We start from the raw sequence: 19,948 nt of genomic DNA, 5'->3' as shown, positions 1-19,948 counted from the left end.
ATTGTGCATCTGAATTGTTTGCAAAAAGTCTATTTTATAAAAATAAGAGTCAAGGAAGTCCTCAGCCAAAGAGCAAAGTTAGCAAATATTGAAAATGAACAGAAAGAATCACCAGTGTCACCTGAAATTGAAAGAGCCCTGGGAAATGTGACAGGTAAGAACGACGTCAATGACACACCACAGAGTGGCACATATAGACACGTCTACACGTGTCTCCCTTGATGGGAACACATTCTGGAAAACTCACTCTAAGATGACTCTGCCAATTTCCAAACATCTGGGTGTAATGATGAGAATCCAGATGGCACAGACTGGTACCCGCCCAGGCCACTGGCTTCGGGCACTATGTACGCGAAGTCCATCTCTGACGGAAACACCACGAGGCCACACACGACTGCTCTTGTCATTCAAGACAATCCATGTCGCCCTCATCATGAAACGGGCTGCAGTGGAACTCAGGACAAACCTCTCAGGAAGTCCCCTGCCATTGAGACAATGATAATTCATCAAGAATGCACAAGTCACAATGGCTAGATTGTGCAACCAACCCAGATGCCCGTCAGTAGATGGATGGGTGGGGAAACTGTGGTATATGTACACAGTGGAATATTACTCAGCACTGAAAGAGAATAAAATCATGGCACTTGCAGGTATATGGATGGAGTTGGAGAATATCATGCTAAGTGAAGTTAGCCAATCCCCAAAACACAAAGGCCGAATGTTTTCTCTGATAGGTGGAAGCTGATCCATAATGGGAATGGGGGAGCATGGGAGGAATGGAGGGATTTTAGATGGGGCAAAGGGGAAGGAGGGAAAGGGAGGGGGCAGAAGGGGGTATGAAAGATGGTGGAATGAGATGGACATCATTACCACAAGTACGTGTATGAAGATCCAAATGGTGTGACTCTGTGTACAACCAGAGACATGAAAAATTGGGCTCTATCTGTGTACAATGAACTGAACTGCATTCTGCTGTCATATAGAATAATTAGAATAAATAAATAATTTAAAAAAAAAAAAAAGAATCGGTTAATTATAACAGAAACTCTGCCTTCAAGAATTGAAGAGACCAGCCACTATGTCCTTTAGACACGGAGCCAATATTTCAATTACGCTTTGGGATAACTCTACTGGAATTTTTCATCCTTCCACCACACAGACATGATTTGGGTTTGGTTTTTGTTGTTTTTACTTTGCCAACTGTTTTGGAAATATAACTGTACAAAATGAAAATCATAAAATGTTAATAAAACAAGCATTAAACGTGGAAAATAACCATAAAAAGAAACATGACCATTTCCCCCAAGTTGATCTAGAGTAAGACCTCATCAAAATTCCAGCATACTTTACTTTTAATTGAATCGGGAACCAAAGGAACAAGTTCTAAAATTCTGCTGGAAAGTTAAAATAGATATGAAATTAGCCATGAACTCTGATCAATCAGCTCTCATTACCTGGCACTAGTCTATGTTATAAAACTATGGCACTGCAGTAATTTAAAGATCACGGAATCCCAACACAGAGCAGATTCCACAGATACAGCCATATGTATCTACAAGTCATTTTTATACCTTTATTTTTTACATATTTATATTTATGTGGTGCTGAGGATGGAACCCAGTGCCTGACACGTGCCAGGCAAGTGCTCTGCCCCAGAGCCCCAGCCCCAGCCCCTAGATCATTGCAATAAAAGGGTCCACACATGGAGCCGGGGTTGGGGCTCAGCGGTAGAGCGCTCGCCTAGCATGCACAAGGCACTGGGTTCGAATCCTCGGCACCGCATAAATGTAAAATAAAGATATTGTGTCCATTTAGACCTAAAAAATAAATATTAAAAAAAAAAAAAAGGTTCACACAAATACAACCATATCAAGAAAAGCAATTGGTACGCGTGAACGATACAACCCGACATCAAGGCAGGTATTAGACCTGGAGGTGCAGAACACTGGCAGAGCTTGGGTGCAGACGATGTGAGGTACTAGGGTCATACCCCAGCACCCCCAAAAGCACATGTTAAGAGGGAAGGTTCTGGGGGCTGTGTACTTGAGCAATGTGCCACACAACTGGGACAATATACCCCAATCCAGTGCCACACAGTGGATAGGAGGACTGACTGCAATCATGAACAGAGCATATCTAATGCTAAATTTCTTATAGTTTGGATCTTAATTTACCTGGTGCACAGAGAGGAAGGGACTATATATATATACACACAACCATCAAGACCAGAGGGGAAAAGTGGTGTTTTCCTGTGGCCATGAAAGACCCATGGACTTGATTCCCCAGGACCAGGGCGGAGGAGGAGTGAAATCTCAGGGGGTCCCAGTTCCTCCCTGGAAGGGATTTGCCAACATAGTCTTCTGTCCTGCCAGTACCAAAGAGCTAACAGGGGACACACCGCCCACCCTGGCAGCCCAGATGGGAGTTCCACACTGCCTGAGCCCTCTCTCCCAGCTCCAGACCTAACCAGTTCTTCCCATAGGAACTTGCTTAGGCACTGAGAGTTAAAGTTAAGGACCTTCACTTTTTTCTATCCAATGCACTACATCCTAAACCTGGACGTTTGGGGAGCAATGGCAATGTGCATGTGCAAATCTCCCTGGATCACAAAGGAGGGGCTTCACATGGATGTCTGAGTATTTCCCTGGGCTACAATCCCCACCAGGAGTGAAGCAGAAGGGGTCAAAACCACAGCGCCCCGTTTCTTTCTAGAATAGGCTCACACCACCTTCTTGCAGTGAGCCCAGGCAGCCTGGGTTCTAACCAACTGCATCAGGAATTCAGTCACCAGCCAAGTAGGAGGCCTTCTGCAGCCTGAGCCCAGCTGTGGGAAAGGGTCCTATCAAACAGGTGAAGAAACTAGTCCTCCAATGACATGGATATGGAGCAAGAGACCCGCTCACAGGGGGCTAGAATATAAATTTTAATAACAGCCATTTTTAAAATAGCCTGAGAGCTCTCTGAAAGCTAACACACTCCCTAAACTTAGACTGTTCTACAACAGGAGAGGACCAAGGGGGACACTCACTGGACACTGCAAGAGACCTCAGATGTGCCAGGTGTGGGATCCTCATGTCAGGCTGTTCCGAAACACAGGACCAGGGAAATATCACAGAGGGCATGAGACCCCTGGGACATAAAGTCCACTAGGGGGACTCTCAGCCCAAAGACATTCTGACAAGGTGTCCGGCCTGGGACAGGCAAAAAAATGACACCTACACACACATTTTTGCAAAGATCCAGTGATTCTCCTCTACTTTTTTCTCACGTGCAATGCTCATCTACAGAAAGCCAATATTTTGCTTTTTATTTTTCTATAGTACTGGGGACTTCACACAGGGTCGTGTTAAATCTGAGCTCTATCCCCAGCCCTTGTTTTAAAAATTTTGAGCCAGGTCTTTTTTAACTTGCCCACAGTCTACCTAAACGTCTAGGGTTGACCTTGAAATTGCAACCTTCCTGCCTCAGCCACATGGGTCTCTGGAGTACAGGCGTGTGCCACTGTACCCAGCCCAAACAAATGCCTTAAAAAGGTTCATCTAGTTCTGGGTTAAACAATTAAAAAAAAAAAATTCTGTGCCCGTTTGAAATGTAGCAGGGGATACAAATGGTTGACAGTCTTGTGCGGAGAGGACACTGTCATTGGGAATGTGAGAGGGAGCTGGAATTTTAGGAACATTCTGACAGATGTATAAAGGTTCAGGCTGGGAGACGGGGTTCTGGATCTGACATTTTGCTTCCCTTACATTTAGAACATTCAGGGGGACCCAGGCAGGAGGCCCACACCTGTAATCCCGGCCACTCGGGAGGCTGAGGCACAAGTCCAAGGCCAGACTCAGCATCTGTCTCAAAATTTAAAAAAAAAAAAAAAAAAATATTAAAAGAACAGGGATGAAGCTCAGTAATGAAGGACCCCGGGTTTAATCCACAGCATCCCCACCCCCACAAAAAAGAAAGCACAGCCAGCTCACAGGGAAGGAAAAACTGAGACCCTGCAGACCATGGCACCCCTCAGGCAAGAAGAGAACACGTGGAGTTGTGATTCCAATGATCTTCCCACTGCTCAGCTGATTACCTGATTACCCCAGGGAGTCCAGACCACCACAACTGCCAGTCCCTACTGCAGTCGGTCCAGCCAATGACAAGCAGCCCCCGTCTCAGGGAGCCACCGTGCACTCACACTGACTGTTTTTTGAGGGGCCCAGTGTTCTCCCTGTAGATCTCCCAGCACCTGCACAGCAGAGCAAACCAGGTCCACGGAACAGAAAGAGGGGCCTAGAGACGGATCCCAACGCTGGCCGGCTCCAGAGACAAAAGCCACATCAGGTGGCCAAAGCCTGTCCCTTGTCCCTGGACATGTGCTGGATCTGGCCTACGGAGTCCTGAGTGGACACGGTTTATATCTTGACCCTCTCAGGCTGAGCCTAGTGAGTGTTGTGTTTGAGCGACAGGAGGTGACACCAAATGCTGGAAAGGATGAGGTCAGAAGGACACAGTCTTGTGGACACAGAGGGGCCACTGAGCTGGGAAGCAATCTCCTAGGGCAGCCATGTCCAGTAGTAAGAAGGTGAGAGGCCCGGGGTCATCAAAATTTTTCTAGTATTCACATAAAAAATAAGTAGTGGAAAGTGATTTTAGTATCATAACCCAGAATAACCATCAGGGGAACAACCCAATTATGTGATCAATAAAATATTACTTTAAAAAAGTAAATATTGCTGGAACTGTCCCCTCAGAAGTGACACATCAAGACTCCCGATATCTCAGTTCGCAGAACCACATCCCAGATTTCAGGGCTGTGGTCCCTCCGACCTTGGGGAGATGAAGGTCCCAACTGCTCCTTCCTATGCTGGAGGTGAGGGGTACAGTTTTACCAGTATTTCTCCTCAGGTCCAAGGAACAGCAGAGACACTGCCCTGGGTGGGAACAGGAAGCTCTAACCAGAAAGTTTCCAGAAGTTGGTTTTCCCCACCAAATGCTGGTCCCCTTCATTCCAGGTCTCAGACAGCAGGAAAAGAAGATGGCGGGGCCCATGTCTTCAGGTCTACCCACAGCTCTGAGACCATCACTTAAATGCATTAAACTCCTCATTCTGTAATTTGGCCTTGGACCTAACGGCCAGTCTGTGACATTTCCTTCATCCGTGACCAAAGTCCCTTCAATTACTAAGAAGGTATCCCCAGTTGTGGTGACACGTGCCTGAAACCCCAGTGGTTCTGGGGGACACTGAGGCAGGACAAACACGAGATCAAAGCCAGCCTCAGCCACAGCGAGGCCCTAAGCAACTTTAGCTGAGACTCTGTCTCCAAATAAAATATGAAAAAGGGCTGGGGGTGTTACTGAGTAGTTAAGCACCCCTGGGTTCATTCCCTAATTCCCCCAAAATAAATAAATAACAAATAATAAAATGAATTGGGTTTAAATGGAAAGCCCAAATACCTCCACCACACCACATGACTCATACACCTTTTCTTATTATTTTAGGAGTTGGTTAGCGATACATATTCCAAACAGCAGGATTTCTATGTGTGTGCATATGTAGTACTGTGTACCATACATATATGTATAGTTTATGTATATATACTATCGTCTACGTATATAGTGCACATAGTATACATATATAACACATGCTATATGTTCATGTGCATATATACACATACGATAGTGCATATATACTGTACGTACTATACATGTACTATGCACACACATACATAAACACAGTACATGTGTATATACTACATATTATATACTATATATATATACACTATGAATTATATACTATGTATTATGTAGTATTATGTACTATGTATTATATACTATGTATTATGTACTATGTATTATATACTATGTATCATGTACTATGTATTATGTACGATGCATTTATACTATGCATTATATACTATGCATTATGTACTAAGTATTTATACTATGCATTAAGTACTATGCACTATGCATTATGTACATGTATTATGTACTTATGTATTTATACTATGCATTATGTACTATGCATTATGTACTATGCATTATGTACATATATTATGTACTATGCATTATGTACTGTGTATTATATACTATGTATTATGTACTATGTATTTATACTATGCATTACGTACTATGCACTACGTACTATGCATTATGTACTGTGCATTATGTACTATGTATTATGTACTATGCATTTATACTATGCATTATGTACTATGCACTATGTACTCTGCATTATGTACTCTGCATTATGTACTATGTATTATGTACATGTATTATGTACTATGCATTATGTACTATGCATTATGTACTATGCATTATGTACATGTATTATGTACTATGTATTTATACTATGCATTATGTACTATTCACTATGTACTATGAATTATGTACTATGCATTATGTACTATGCATTATGTACATATGTTATGTACTATGCATTATGTACTATGTATTATATGCTATGTATTATGTACTATGAATTTATACTATGCATTATGTACTATGCATTATGTACATGTATTATGTACTATGTATTTATACTAAGCATTATGTACTATGTATTTATACTATGCATTATGTACTATGCATTATGACTATGTATTATGTACATGTATTATGTACTATGTATTTATACTATGCATTATGTACTATGTATTATATACTATGTATTATATACTATGTATTATGTACTATGTATTATATACACTATGTATTATATGCTGTGTATTATATACTATGTATTATATACTATGTATTATGTACTATGAATTTATACTATGCATTATGTACATGTATTATGTACTATGTATTTATACTATGCATTATGTACTATGTATTTATACTATGCATTATGTACTATGCATTATGTACTATGCATTATGTACTATGTATTATATACTATGTATTATATGCTGTGTATTATATACTATGTATTACATACTATATATTCTATACTATCTATGACGTACTATGTATTATATACTATGTATTATATATATTCCTTTCTGCCTCTAAAAGCAGAGAACTCTTATTGGGGACACAGAGTAAAAGCAGGACAAGGAGAATCACCCAGTTAGATGCACCACCTTGAATCACCTAAGAACTGGAATCTGGAATTCAGACAAGGAGAACTTAACCTTTATATCTGTATACATGGATGACATGGCGGGGTGGGGGGCTGCAGTGTCAAGGTCATTACAAGATTTTGGAAGAAAATCCATTGAGTGGCTGGTGGTACTTAAACAATGAGTATCTGCCTGGTGTCTACAGCTGTGTCATCAGCTGGGGGCCACAGCAGACAGGTATTAGTAGGCTCCTGTGACAGCACTGTCCACCTGTGTCCTCCAAAACTATCCCCATTGTAAAGATGAGAGAACACGGGTGTCCTGACATCAAATGGCATCTCCTCAGCACACACAGAACCACCCCGAGACAGAACTCGTGGATTTTCAAAGGTCCACAGGGGCTGGCTTGCTCCAGGTATAGGGGAGGTCAGTCTGGAGAAATAGTAATTTCTCCCCCATATTGAAGAGAGTGCCTAGAGAAGACAGCCCAGAAAAACTGGGAAGATAAACTGCTTTATCTTCTTTCATGTTAAAGGAACTCTTGAGAAACAGAGATCTCCAGGCAGACTCCTGATGGGGCAAACACTTGGAGACTATAGAAAACAGCAAAACCCAGGCCCAGAGTCCAAGTCTGACTCAAGGAAGAAAATCATCTAAAGGGCTTACAAGATATTGAAAAAAAAAAAAAAAATAGGTAACTATTTGTAAAAATAAATATGAACTAGAATTTCACTTAACCTCCAAAAATAGAACAGACAAGAAACCTACAATACATAACCCAGGAGAAGAAAAAAAGGGAAATAATTTTTTTTTTTAATCATCAAAAGTAAATCCATTTTTTTTTTTTCCCTGAACTCAAACCCCACCTGCCTCTTAGGATCTCTTTTCTAATCTTTGAAACCAGAAATCACAAAGGAAACGCAGGCCAGAAACAAACTGCCAATTTATACAGGAGACGTCGAAGTATTCAGTAATCATAAAAAAAAAAAAAAAAATTCAACATCTTTAGAAATCAGAGAAATGTTAAATGAAATCCCACCCTAGACAGAATTAGTATTGACGAAGATATGAAACAAATTTAGTCTTGTAAACTCAAGAGGGAGATGAGGTGATTATTATCTGTCAGTGGAAACTATAGTTGCTAATAAAGATCCATGATACTCCCCCACAGAAACAGAGACACACTGAAATTGCAGCACATCTGACCACAATGACAGGTAGGAACACAGCAGGACTCATCCAGACACGTGAAACCCAGGGCTGGTCCAAGAGAATGTGCCTTTGGAAGTCATGAATAATGAACTGTGGGGAAAAATGGTCACTAGGGGCCAGCTATATTTTTGGTCACAATATATCCAGTTTAAAAAAACAGTATAAAACACCATATTTAGGTTTTACATAGGTGCCATATGCGTGTGGTGTTCCCCATGGACACAGGTTTAAAAAGATTAAATGCACTTATGAGAAAATAAAATCACAAGAAGCACATAAAAGACTCAGTGACCCAGCCCACGTAGAGATGATAAAACTCATCATTATAAAGATAATTTTTTTCCCCAAAAGTAACTTACAATATTTTGCCCTCAAAATAACCATGTCAGGCTGGAGTTGTGGCTAAGTGGTACAGCGCCTGTCTGGCATGCAGGAGACCCTGGGTTCGATCCTCAGCACCGCACAGAGATAAATAAATAAGTAAAAGGTCCATTGACAACTAAAAAAATTTAAAAAAAAAAAATCTATGTACATATATGACTACATCACAGTGATGTTTACCTCTATGTGCATCTATAAAGCAGTAGGGTTTTTTTAATATTTTTTAGTTGTTGATGGACCTTTATTTTATTTATTTGTATATGGTGCTGAGAATCAAACCCAGTACGTCACACATGCTAGGCAAGCGCTCTACCACTGAGCCACTACCCCAGGCCCTAAAGCAGTAGTTTTAAAAACTCTAAATAAATAGAAGACAGAGGAAGATAGGAGGAGAGAGAAAAGGGATGTACTGCACACTGAAGTGGAGCAAATGATATTCCATGCTTCTAGGATTCAACCAGAAAATGAGCCTGAATATTATGCATTACTATGATGCACTAATGAAAAAAAAAAATCAGTCTGTTTTGAATGAAAGGAACCAAAGCTTCCCAAATTCATCCACCAAGTTAAATATATGTAAATCTAGCCAAGAAACCTTTCAATGGTAAGAAGAAAAAGAAGTCGTGATCATCCCCTGACACATATATATGATGAAACTTTCCTATTACAATAATCACAATATTAAACAAAAATCCATAGGTGAATCTTGGGCATGTCCAAATGAGATCCCTGAATTGCAATATGCAATTGATGTCGGTATGCATCAAACCATAACAAGGCCAATCGCTGCAACTTAGCTGCACTCTGGACTCTAATTAAATCTTAAAAAAAAAAAAAAAGTCCCAGGGATGTGGCTCAGGGGTAAAGCACCCTCTAGCCCCCCCCCCCCAAAAAAAAAAAAAGAAAACAAAGGAAGTAAAACTGAAAAGTGCCTCGGTTAGGACGAACCGAGGACCCTGTGCCCCACAGCTGCCCCCCGCTGCAGGAAAACCAGCGTTGGGAGGCGGCACGCGCAGGCTCTTCTCACCTGTCAATCACCCCAGCCCGGGAAGAGGCCGAGCAGCCGGATGGGGAGGCCGCGAGGGGTCTCCGCCACTGTCACGCTCCCCACCCGGGTGGCCAGGGGGGACTGAGGGGCGCTGTCCCCGAGGGGCTCAGGCCTGTGGCCGCAGAGAGCCGCGGGTCGGGTTCCCGCCACAGCCGGTCCCGCCGGACGGCCTCCCTCCCCAGCCTCCCCGTGCAGGCTCCAGGTGCCACTGCCCACTCACCATTTCCTGGTGCCCAGCAGCCAAGCCTGCCCTGGGGAGCTTCGGCCTCTGCACGGCAGAGGCCACCCGGGGGTCCTGGGCGCACGGAGGGAAGCCCGGAGCCCAGCGGCAGGAATGGCGGACTCGGAGGAAGGCCCTGGGCCCAGCGCGCGGAAGCCCGCCCCCCTGCTCCGCTGGCTGCGCTCAGGATTGGACAGCGCTCAGCACGGGGGCTTCTGATTGGACAGGGCGTCCGTCAGTCATCGTTCTTCCCAGCCCGAGCCCAGCGAGGCTCCTTTTTGAGTGACAGGAGGGTGATATCCGCTCCAGGCAAGAAGGAGGCCGGAATGGCAGGGTTGGGCTGCAGCTTGCGTTTTTTTTTTTTTCTTTTTTCTTTTGAGGCCTGGGAATTGCACCCCAGAGCCTCAGGCTGCTGCTATTTTAAGTCACCATTTCCTCCCAGCAGGAGGATCGAGCCCAACCAGCAGGACATTGGCTTGAACCTTGCATATGTGGGTCCTTTCAATCTATGGATTCTATACGTCTATAGGTTATTCATAAAATTTTTTTTAAAAAATGAAAATTACTGTAAAAATTTTCATTTAACTATTCTGTTCTCTGGTCTTCTTGGGAGATACATTGAACTTTGAACTGGGAAGCAACCCTCTAAAGCAACAATGTCAGTAAAACGAATAATAATAATAATAATGATAATGATAATAATAATAAATGGCAACAATGTCCAATGAAAACAATACATAAGGCACAAGAGTAATTTAGAATTTTCTAGTAGAGCCCTGGGTTCGATCCTCAGCACCACATAAAAAATAAATACATAAAATAAAGGTATTGTGTCCATCTACAACTAAAAAAGAAATTTTTAAAAAAAAATAAGAAGAAAAATTTAAAAAAAATAAGAAGAAACATAGCTGGTGATATATAGTTCAGTTGGTAGAGTGCTCGCCTGGCAGGCACGAGGCTCTGGGTTGGATCCCTAGCACCACACACACACTCACATACATGCACACACACACACACACACACACACAGAGTTGAGGGCTGGGGTTGTGGCTCAGTGGTAGAACGCCCGCCTCACATGCGTGAGGCCCTGGGTTCCATTCTCAGCACCACATAAAAAATAAATAAATATATATATAGTGTCCAACTACAGCTAAAAAAAAATAAGAAGAATTTAAAAAAAGAAGCAGCTGAAATTGATTTTAATAACATAACCCCATAGAGCCATAATATTACCTTTATGTGACTAAGTACTAGTAATGAAGTATTTGTATTTTTTGAATGACACCCTCAAATCTGACTCTCTCTCTCCAGCATATCTGAACACAGCAGCCAAGTTCCAAATTTGAGAACTGGGGGTCCCCTTACATCCAAGATGTAAGCCTTAGTTTAACCCCTTTATGTGCTAGAGGGGAGGGATACAATTCCTTGCTCATGGTTTCTCCCCAGGCCCAAAGAGCAGCAGAGACCTGAGTGACAGCAGGGAGCTCCAATCAGAAAAGGCTTTCCCACCTAGGGTTGGTCACAGGCTCTTTCTCTTCGCAGACGTGGGCACCCAAAGGAAGATGGGTTCCCAGGGATCTGGGGACACATGTCCTGTTCTCTGTCCACAGCCTTGACTCTGCTGTTTAAATACACTAAAGACAAACTTCTTATTCGGCCCTTTGTAAAATCTGTTTCCTTCTGTGGACAAAGTCCCACAACTAATAAGCAGCTGGGGTTGGGATTCAGGATGAGCTGTATCTGGCTGCAAAGCCAAAGCACCTCCGCCAGATCACAAGACGCTTGCAACATTCCTTACTCTCTTCCCACTTGCAAAGTGACAATTATTCAGAAAAGCAGGACTTGTGAGATGTATATATAAATGCAATCCAGTCCCATGTGTTACCTAGTATAATAGGAACAGAACCGTCTCGTATATATCTGAGTCCTCTTGGGCTTCCCTTTTCAGGATCCAGGGAATCCTGACTCAGTTTACATCAAGGGCAAACCCCCTGCTAGAATTCATGACATCCCCCCCCTTTTACACATCCAAATATAGGTTGATATTGAAAATGTAGTAAGTTGAATCAGGGTCGATCCACTCATGAGCTCCTCAAAGTCTGGTTTGATCCTAATATAGAGGAAATGTCCACCTGGAGAAATACGGTTCCTTCCCCATCTTGAAGAAAGAGCTTGGAGAAGACACCCCAGGAGGTCCCTTTGACTTGACTGTTTTTATTTCATGGGAGGGACGTCTTCAGAAACAGTTGTCTGTGGTTAAGCAAAATGGGAACTTAAAGCTGAGGGGCCGTGGTCTTTTCCCACTTCCTACCAGCACCTGTGCTCCCTGACATTGTAACCATAGAGGCTCACAGTGGCTAACAGGTCCCCGAGAGAGACAACCACAGGAGACGAAGCCATGGGACAGAACAATCCCCTGTTCGTCTTAATGCAGTAAAAGTACCTAAGCAGGTATGAGCTCAGAGTCCCTAGGTGGTTGACAAAGCTTGTACCCATGTAAGGACTGTCGATTGCACCCCCCAATGCTATTGCCCCAACTCTGTGACCCTGATGAGCCTCACACTTGCTTATGTATAAAAGTAGACGCTCCAGTGTGCTCAGGGCTCAGACTTTGGGAATTATCCCTCTGCATCATGGCCACACTAATAAAGGGTTGGCTTCCAGATCTCAGTGACCTGACCCTCATTTCCCCCTGCATTGTCCCACCCGGGTTCCTCACAAATGCTTGGAGACCACAATCACAGACCCCAATCTGCATATGGTTCAGGGAAGAAAAAAAAAATCTAAATGGCTGTCAATCAACTGAGAGGTAACGCAAGCTTGTCAGTTGGGGAAATTGGAAACAAAAAAATAAGAACAGAGTGATTTTATTTGCCACAAGGATGATTTTATTCCCTTCCTTGCCAACACCCAGGGGATCTTGGCTGCAGAGAAGCAGCTACAAACAGAGATCTCTTGTGATGACGGGACTTCAGCAGCCTTTCTGTGATATAATCCGGCTGAAGCAATTAAAAGGTTATGTGTGTGTCCCTTCGGTCACTATTCCCTGGGAGTCTGTGTTCAGCAGGAGATTAGTTTATGTCACCAGCTGAATTGTGTCCCCTCCAAACATGGAGACCCAAGATGCCAATCTACATGCCAAAGAGCGGGCCTCAAAGGAAATCATTCCAGCCAGCACCTTGATACACGAATTCTATTATTAGGACCAATAAATGTCCGTTGGACCCTATCTGGGGCATTGTCTTACGACAGCCCTGTTGACACTGATGCAGCCCAGGAGGACACCCATACACTGTCCCTGACCCTTGGCTGAATGAAGGTCCAGATGGATCCCATCACCTTTCAACCGCACTGAAAGGCTGACCTGCTGCAGGAAAAGACATTTCTTACTAGAATATTCTGCAGGCAGGTGAAGAAGACACAGCTCCTTGTCTGATGGGACTACAGAGACTTGTGGTGTGGCACAGTCTTAAAAAGCATAGGCTCCTTGTGCCTCTTTGTCTGTACAACACTCTCTTCTTGTGTCAAAATTTTCCTGGTAAGGATGTTAGCATTTAAGGGAATGGACATATTGGTCATTCAAGGGTCAAAGTTCTCAGACAGAGATGAGGGGAAGTCCCCAACGTGGGTATCTGTTCTGGTCTATTCTGGGCATCTCCAGTTCTTTCCTGGGGAGATCCTTCCCCAGACGACTCTGCCAACCTCAGACCAGAGATATACCACGGTGGGTGGTGTGGGTTTCCTTGCTCTCTCCCTTCAAGGAGACAGAATTAACAAGAAGATCTTTGGCGGTCTCCAGGGAGCTCTGCAAAGAGTCTGCCTTCCATGTAGGGCAACAATTCCCCCTGACCATCCTGGCTGCCTCCCCAGGGGACACTCCCGTGGGAGTGTTTTCTACTCAGATCAGATAGAGATGAATCTGTGCATATAGGGCCTCCATCCCCTGGGTCCCAGAATAAGGTCTTTGGATAAATATTTGAGTCGGAAAAACTAGAATCTGATAATTAGATATCCGCCCTACCACCCAGGTCCTGAAATAATCTAATTCTGTCCTTGTAGGTCCCCTGCAACTAATGTCCCCCACCCCTGCATATACACACACAGAAGGGAACCCAGATGGGGACTTGCCTGGATTGGTCTTCTCTGGGCTGCTCCCTTTTACCTGTAGGTGTCTCCTAATAAGCAGTTGTAAGGGTCTGGGGTCAGGGCAGAGTCAACATGTAAACGTGCTCTGGACACTTTTGTGCCTAGAACCCTCTCTCTCTCTGGAATGTGTGTGCCTGGTGACCCGAGTTCTAAGTTCTGTTGGGTTCTAACGCTAAGACCTCGAGGTGGATTCTTCCAAGCTTCATTACCTGGGCCTCTTCCTACAAGAAGAGCCCCCCCACCCAAAGCATTCCTTGGGGGGGGGGGGGGGGCTGACTTGTCTTCTCTTGATCTGTGCCAAAGTATGCAAACAGAAATGGCCTTTCAGCCTCTCAGGAAGTGGTCCATGCACCTCTGTCCCTTGGGTGGAGGCTCAGATCAGGCTCAGCAGGTGCCCTGGAGAAGACTCGGACCTGGATGGGACCCTCAGAGCCTGATTTTTTTCCTTCAACTGAAATCAATCTGCATTTTTTGAGCCCAAATTCGGCTTGGAGGCAGAATAAGGGTATCTGCACCGAAGAGACACATCAGAAAGCTCAGACCTGGGTCAAACCCAGCTGCCCCTGGGCGCCCTGGCTCCCTGGACAGTATTTTTTTTTTAAGAGAGAGAAATACCTGCGGCGGCCACATGATGGCAGCCTTGCACAGACCAAGGCCAACCTGGGCCCTGTCTGGTCTGGGCTCCTCGCCTGGATCCCAGGACGGGGGGTGCTCACCTGCCTTCCTACATCAGTCGCAATTGGACACTCTGCACTTTACAAAGAAAAGAAAAATCAGCATTCCTAACCGCTCACCCCTGCCTGCTGGTCTTGATCCCAACCAGAGCAGATGTGATTCAAAAGAGAGCTCTGGGTCTTGCTCCCCAAATATCAGGGGGTGGGAGATTGTTAAGAGGGGCTCGAGGGTGTGTCTCTTCAAGGGAAAAAAATACTGGGGGTTTCATTGTGAATCCAGGAAAGCTGATTCGAGATTTTTCTAATTCTCTAGGTAACTCCGTAGACTTGCCCATAAATGAATATATACTCACTAATCCGCTAAAGAATGCACCCTGTGGCCACGATACCATCCATTTGGTTTCATGTTCCTATTCGGTATTTTATTTTATTCTTAATTACACATGACAGTAGAATCCAATTTGATAAAAATCATACTAGCATAGGACATATCTTATTCTATTTAGGAATCCCCTTCTCGGGGGGTGGGCGTGATGGTGGAATTCACTTATGTACTTTCCTGTGCATACGCAGGAAACTGATTCATTCTGCTGTCTTTCCTATTCACATCTCTGCTCCCTTCCTTCTATGCTTCTTTGGCGAATCTCCTGTGAACTTCTCCTCTTTCCCTCCCTCCTTTATTGTGATTTTGGCCTCCACGTATCCTCAAAACCAGGCCACCTTTGGTTGTTTGGGGGTTGGCTTGTTTCACTTAGCGCCATAGTTTCCATCCATTGAGTGGTGAATGTCATAAGGTCATTCTTCTTTATGGCTGAGTAATATTCCATTGTGTGTGTGTGTGTGTGTGTGTGTATATATATATATACAATCATTCCTTTATCCATTCATGTGTTGATGTGCCAGGCGTCAGGGGATATTGATCCAGGACAGCTCTGTCACTGCCGTTGTGTGCCAGATGGTTACACAGGGTCCTTAGGTCTGGCTTTCTGCTCTGAACAGTGAGTGACATTTCCTGCCTGCTCTCCCAGGTCTTTCTTGCTTTGAGGGTTGGTGGCTCCTGTGTCTTCCCATGGGGACTGGTCTAAGGCAGACATCTGGACAGATGGACAGTGGGCAGCGACGTCCTCAGCCTAGTACTGCCGAGGGCTTCCTGGGGACGCTGTGCAAACCTATTTCCAGGGCACTTAACCAGCAATAATCACTGAACAGGTAAGTTGGGGATGATGACATGACTCAAAGGTCAGGCAAGAAGTTTCTGGAAGGAATCAAGATTACACCTCTATAATGGTATGTGTTCAGACCCCGCAGCCTGGTGATGAGGTATGGGGACTTGGGCACCGGTGGGGTAGAACCTGGCCTCCTGGTTGAGAGGAACTGCTACTTCCCTAACCTTGCTCTCCAGTGCAGGGGGATTGCTGGCATGGAAAACTGCAGGTGGCAGAGGAGCACAGGGATCATTTGTGTTTTCTGGGGTGACCTGGTAGCTCTCACTTTCCAAACTGAGTCTGAAGACCCCCAGCCTGGTCTCCTCCCGTATGAAGTGGACACAGACAGACTTGAAAGCTCTGTGGGGTGGACAGTGGTTCCCCTGCCTGCCAGAGGGGAGTCTGCCCAGAGGGTCCGGAGGCCCACAAATGACTGTAGGAAATGAACATGGAAAGCCGACCGCCATCTTGTGGCCACAGGGGAGGCCGGAAAATGGAATGGGGAACTGGGAGAGGAAAAGACAGTGATCCCTGAAACCAGCTATGCCTCTGTCAGAGCTACCCACAGGGTTTTTAACGTATAAAAGAAAATAACCTTGGGGCCAGGTGTGGTTGAACACGCCTGTCATTCCCAAATGGCTTGGGAGGCTGAGGCAGGAGGATCCCAAATTGGAGGCCAGCCTCTGCCCAAGCGAGGCCCTAAGCAACTCAGGGAGACCCTGTCTCTAAATAAAATACAAAATAGGGCTGGGGACGGGGCTCAGGGGTCGAGGGCCCCTGAGGTCCATCCCTGGCATCATGAAAACTTTTCAAATGTTTAGTGCTACAGACCCCTCACACACACTTCAAACCCCAGTTCTTGCCACCAAGTCAGAAAGATGTCACACGTGTCACTCAGAGTAACAGGCCTGCATTTCTTGAAAGGAAAGTCCCCTCTTACCATGACAACTCTGGGTCACAGTGGCCTAGGCTGACTGGGTCTCATTGGATTCTTGACCATAAATTCACACATACTTTATGGTCAGAAGGAATTACGCTTATCTCCCTGAGTTTCAGAATCTGGTGGGTGGAAAGAGTCACCAAAATCCCCTCCTCTTCAGGGTGACTTGGGTTCCTCTTATGGACATTATTTCAGGCCTGCTCTCCTTCTGCAGAAAACAGACAGTTTGCTGAGACCAGGCTGGGGGTCTTCAGACTCAGTTTGGAAAGTGAGAGCTACCAGGTCACCCCAGAAAACACAAAGGACTCCTGTGCTCCTCTGCCACCTGCAGTTTTCCATTCGGGCAATCCCCCTACACTGGAGAGCAAGGTTAGGGACATAGCAGTTCCTCTCAGCCAAGTGACAGACCCAGTCCACTTTAGCCAGGCCGGGCCGCAGGTAAATTGCTTGTTTGGAAAAGAAATCATGTGGGGGGTCAGCACAGTGGGCCCACTTTATAGAATTATTCCCTGAACCTCATGGTCCCACCCCCCACTCACCTGTGTTCCCTGTCACTTAGGAAGCAGCAGTCCAGCCTAAGTCACACTGTGGTTGAGTCTGGGTTCCAAAGGGTGAGCCCCACACCAACAGGAGTTTCACCAGAGAACAGAAATGCAGATTCTCAGTCTACATCCCAGCCCTTCAGTACTAGGCTCCGGTGCATGCTTGGGGCTGACCACCTATGCCCTGGTTTGGTCTCTCCTCCAAGAACAAGATCTTTTTCACGATTTTACTCACTGACTGACACCCAGAGCAGACAGGAATCCAAGATTGGGCAGTTCCAGCCCAGATGGACAGACCCTGAGTCCAAGGGGCTGGGCACATGGTTCCCTAGTGCCCAGGAGTTGGGGATTCTATGACAATGTCCCCTTTAAGACCCTTAATCACAACACCCACAGCTAACAGTCAAAACCTTGCAAACGTTTTGATCTTTAATTCTCTTTTGGAGATGGGAATAATATCTACTCTGCTGTTCTAGAAGCTCTATAGGGGGGCCAGGCTGGGGTTCAGTGGTGGAGCGCTCACCTAGCATGCATGAGGCACTGGGTTTGATCCTCAGCACCACATAGAAATAAAATAAAGATATTGTGTGCACCTAGAACTAAAAACTATATATTAAAAAAATTTAAAAAGAAGCCCTAAAGCGCTGTGACCACGTTTGGGAAGAAAACACTTTTCTTATATAAAGATCCTGTATCTGGTGTGCAGATCCCTGCAGTTGCAAGATATGACCACTAGATGGCGAGCGTGCGTTTTCCTGCCGGCTGCCCTGGGTGGCTCCCATCAGAGTCCCTAAGTGTCCCTTTGCTAAGGCCTGAGGTTACTGCAGGGTCCAGAAAGGGATGTGAAGCCAGGGTTTTTGACTACAGGGAGCAATGGCTGCAGTACTGTAGCAGGAAAATGCTTTAGAATGTTCCAGGCCCTCCTCTTCCTGCAGGACCGGCTGACCATTTCCCCACAGCCTCAAGTCCTGGGGGTGGCAGAGATATGGTCCCAGGCCCTAATAGTACAAATCCAGAGGAGGAAAGTGGTGACACGCTATTTTCTTCTCATAAAAAAATTTCCTCTGAGCTGGGGATGGTGGGTGGCACATGCCTGGAATCCCAATGGCTTGGGAGGCCGAGGCAGGAGGATCAAAGCCAGCCTCAGCCATGGTGAGGCCCTAAGTAACTCAGGGAGACCCTGTCTCTAAATAAAATACAAAATAGGGCTGGGGATGGGGGCTCAGGGGTTGAGTACCCCTGAGTTGAGTACCCCTGAGTTCCATCCCTGGTTCCAAAAAGGGTGGACTTTTCTTTTAGGATTGGTAGGTCTCAATCATGTCAGTGGGCTCCAGGGGGCAGTAGCCTCACCCCTGGGTCTCTGGTACCTGCATCTGCGGGCAGAGAGTGGCCTGGGGGAAGGGGGGGAGAGCCCAGTCGGGAGGGGACTGGCGGTGTGGGAACTAGATTGGTTAACTTGCACCTGGTGAGCATGCTGGGGAGACGGCTGACTACCTGTAGGAATTAGCTATCTCCAGGAGGTCAGGCCCTGGGGCAGTGGTAGGTACATGCCCATAATCCAAGGGCTGAGGCAGGAGGGTGGCAAGTTCAAGGCAGGCCTGGGCAATTTAGTGAAATCCTGTCTCACAATAAAATGGAAAAGGGTCTAGGGACCTTGCTTCCCTAGCACCTCCCCTCACCCAACACACACACACACACACACACACACACACACACACACACACCCTGCCTAGGAACCCTCAGGGTCAGCAAGTCCCCATTGTCAAAGAAACAGAGTCCCAACAGTCAAAGGCCTGGGTGATAACAAGCACAAGGGAGACAGTGACTCTGTGGGGAAGTGCAGCACTGCACAGAACATTCTAGAATGTGCAGGATCAGAAGTCAACGGGATTTTCTCGCAGCTGGAATGGGACTGTCCCAGGCCACCCCAGCTCTGGCCTGGGGCTGTGAGGTGGATGGCCTGCATATTAGTGTGTGTGTGTGTGTGTGTGTGTGTGTGCGTGTGCACACGTGTGCATGCAGGGGCAGTGCTCAATGACTCCCCGTGCATGCTTGGGATAGAGGACAGGGAGAGGCTACTTCCTCCCTCAGTGGGGTTCCTGCTTAGGAGGACTCTTGCCTGGTGTTCAAGGAGGGGCATCTGGTGGACATCAACAACTGCCCTTGGACTAGAAAACTTTGGGCAGGATGGTAGAACTCTTGACAGAGAGACTGTTGCCACAATCAGGCCCAAACGGGTCATTCTCCTGCCTGTGGGCTTTAGGTTTCTCCTGAGAATATGCTGTGGGTCTCCCTCCCCCGCCCCTTTCCTCACCTACTAGGAGACAATCATGATGTTTGAAGCATTGGGGACATATAATGAACCAGGAAAGGCCCCCCGTGCGCTCCTGTGCAGCATGTGTGATCTGGCCCGGGGTTCCTGAGTTCAGCAGGAGCCCCACGAGAGACCAGGGGCTTCTTGTGGTCAGGGCTTATCCATCATGGTGATGTGCAGCATCCTGTCCCTACATGCTACATGTCCTAGGACCACC

General features: G+C 45.7%; 1 protein-coding gene across 2 annotated transcripts in view; it reads right to left on the bottom strand.

Moving 5' to 3' along the window:
* Positions 1-10,018, bottom strand: part of LOC139703015 (zinc finger protein 665-like) — a 30,800-nt gene extending 20,782 nt beyond the window's left edge. The window contains exon 1 of one of the 2 annotated variants that reach the window (XM_071605880.1): positions 9,911-10,018. In XM_071605880.1, the coding sequence (XP_071461981.1) occupies positions 9,911-9,913 (3 nt within the window). In that variant the 5' untranslated portion in view covers positions 9,914-10,018. Of the gene's footprint in view, positions 1-3,028; positions 3,066-9,910 lie in introns of those variants that run through there. The other variant, XM_071605881.1, reaches the window with a different exon arrangement.
* Positions 10,019-19,948: the final 9,930 nt, after the last annotated feature.

The sequence above is a fragment of the Marmota flaviventris genome, chromosome 20 (assembly GCF_047511675.1).
Source record: "Marmota flaviventris isolate mMarFla1 chromosome 20, mMarFla1.hap1, whole genome shotgun sequence".
NCBI classification, from domain to species: Eukaryota; Metazoa; Chordata; class Mammalia; order Rodentia; family Sciuridae; genus Marmota; species Marmota flaviventris.
The sequence above is the reverse complement of the archived record's forward strand: the minus strand, read 5'-3'. Positions and strand labels throughout refer to the sequence as shown.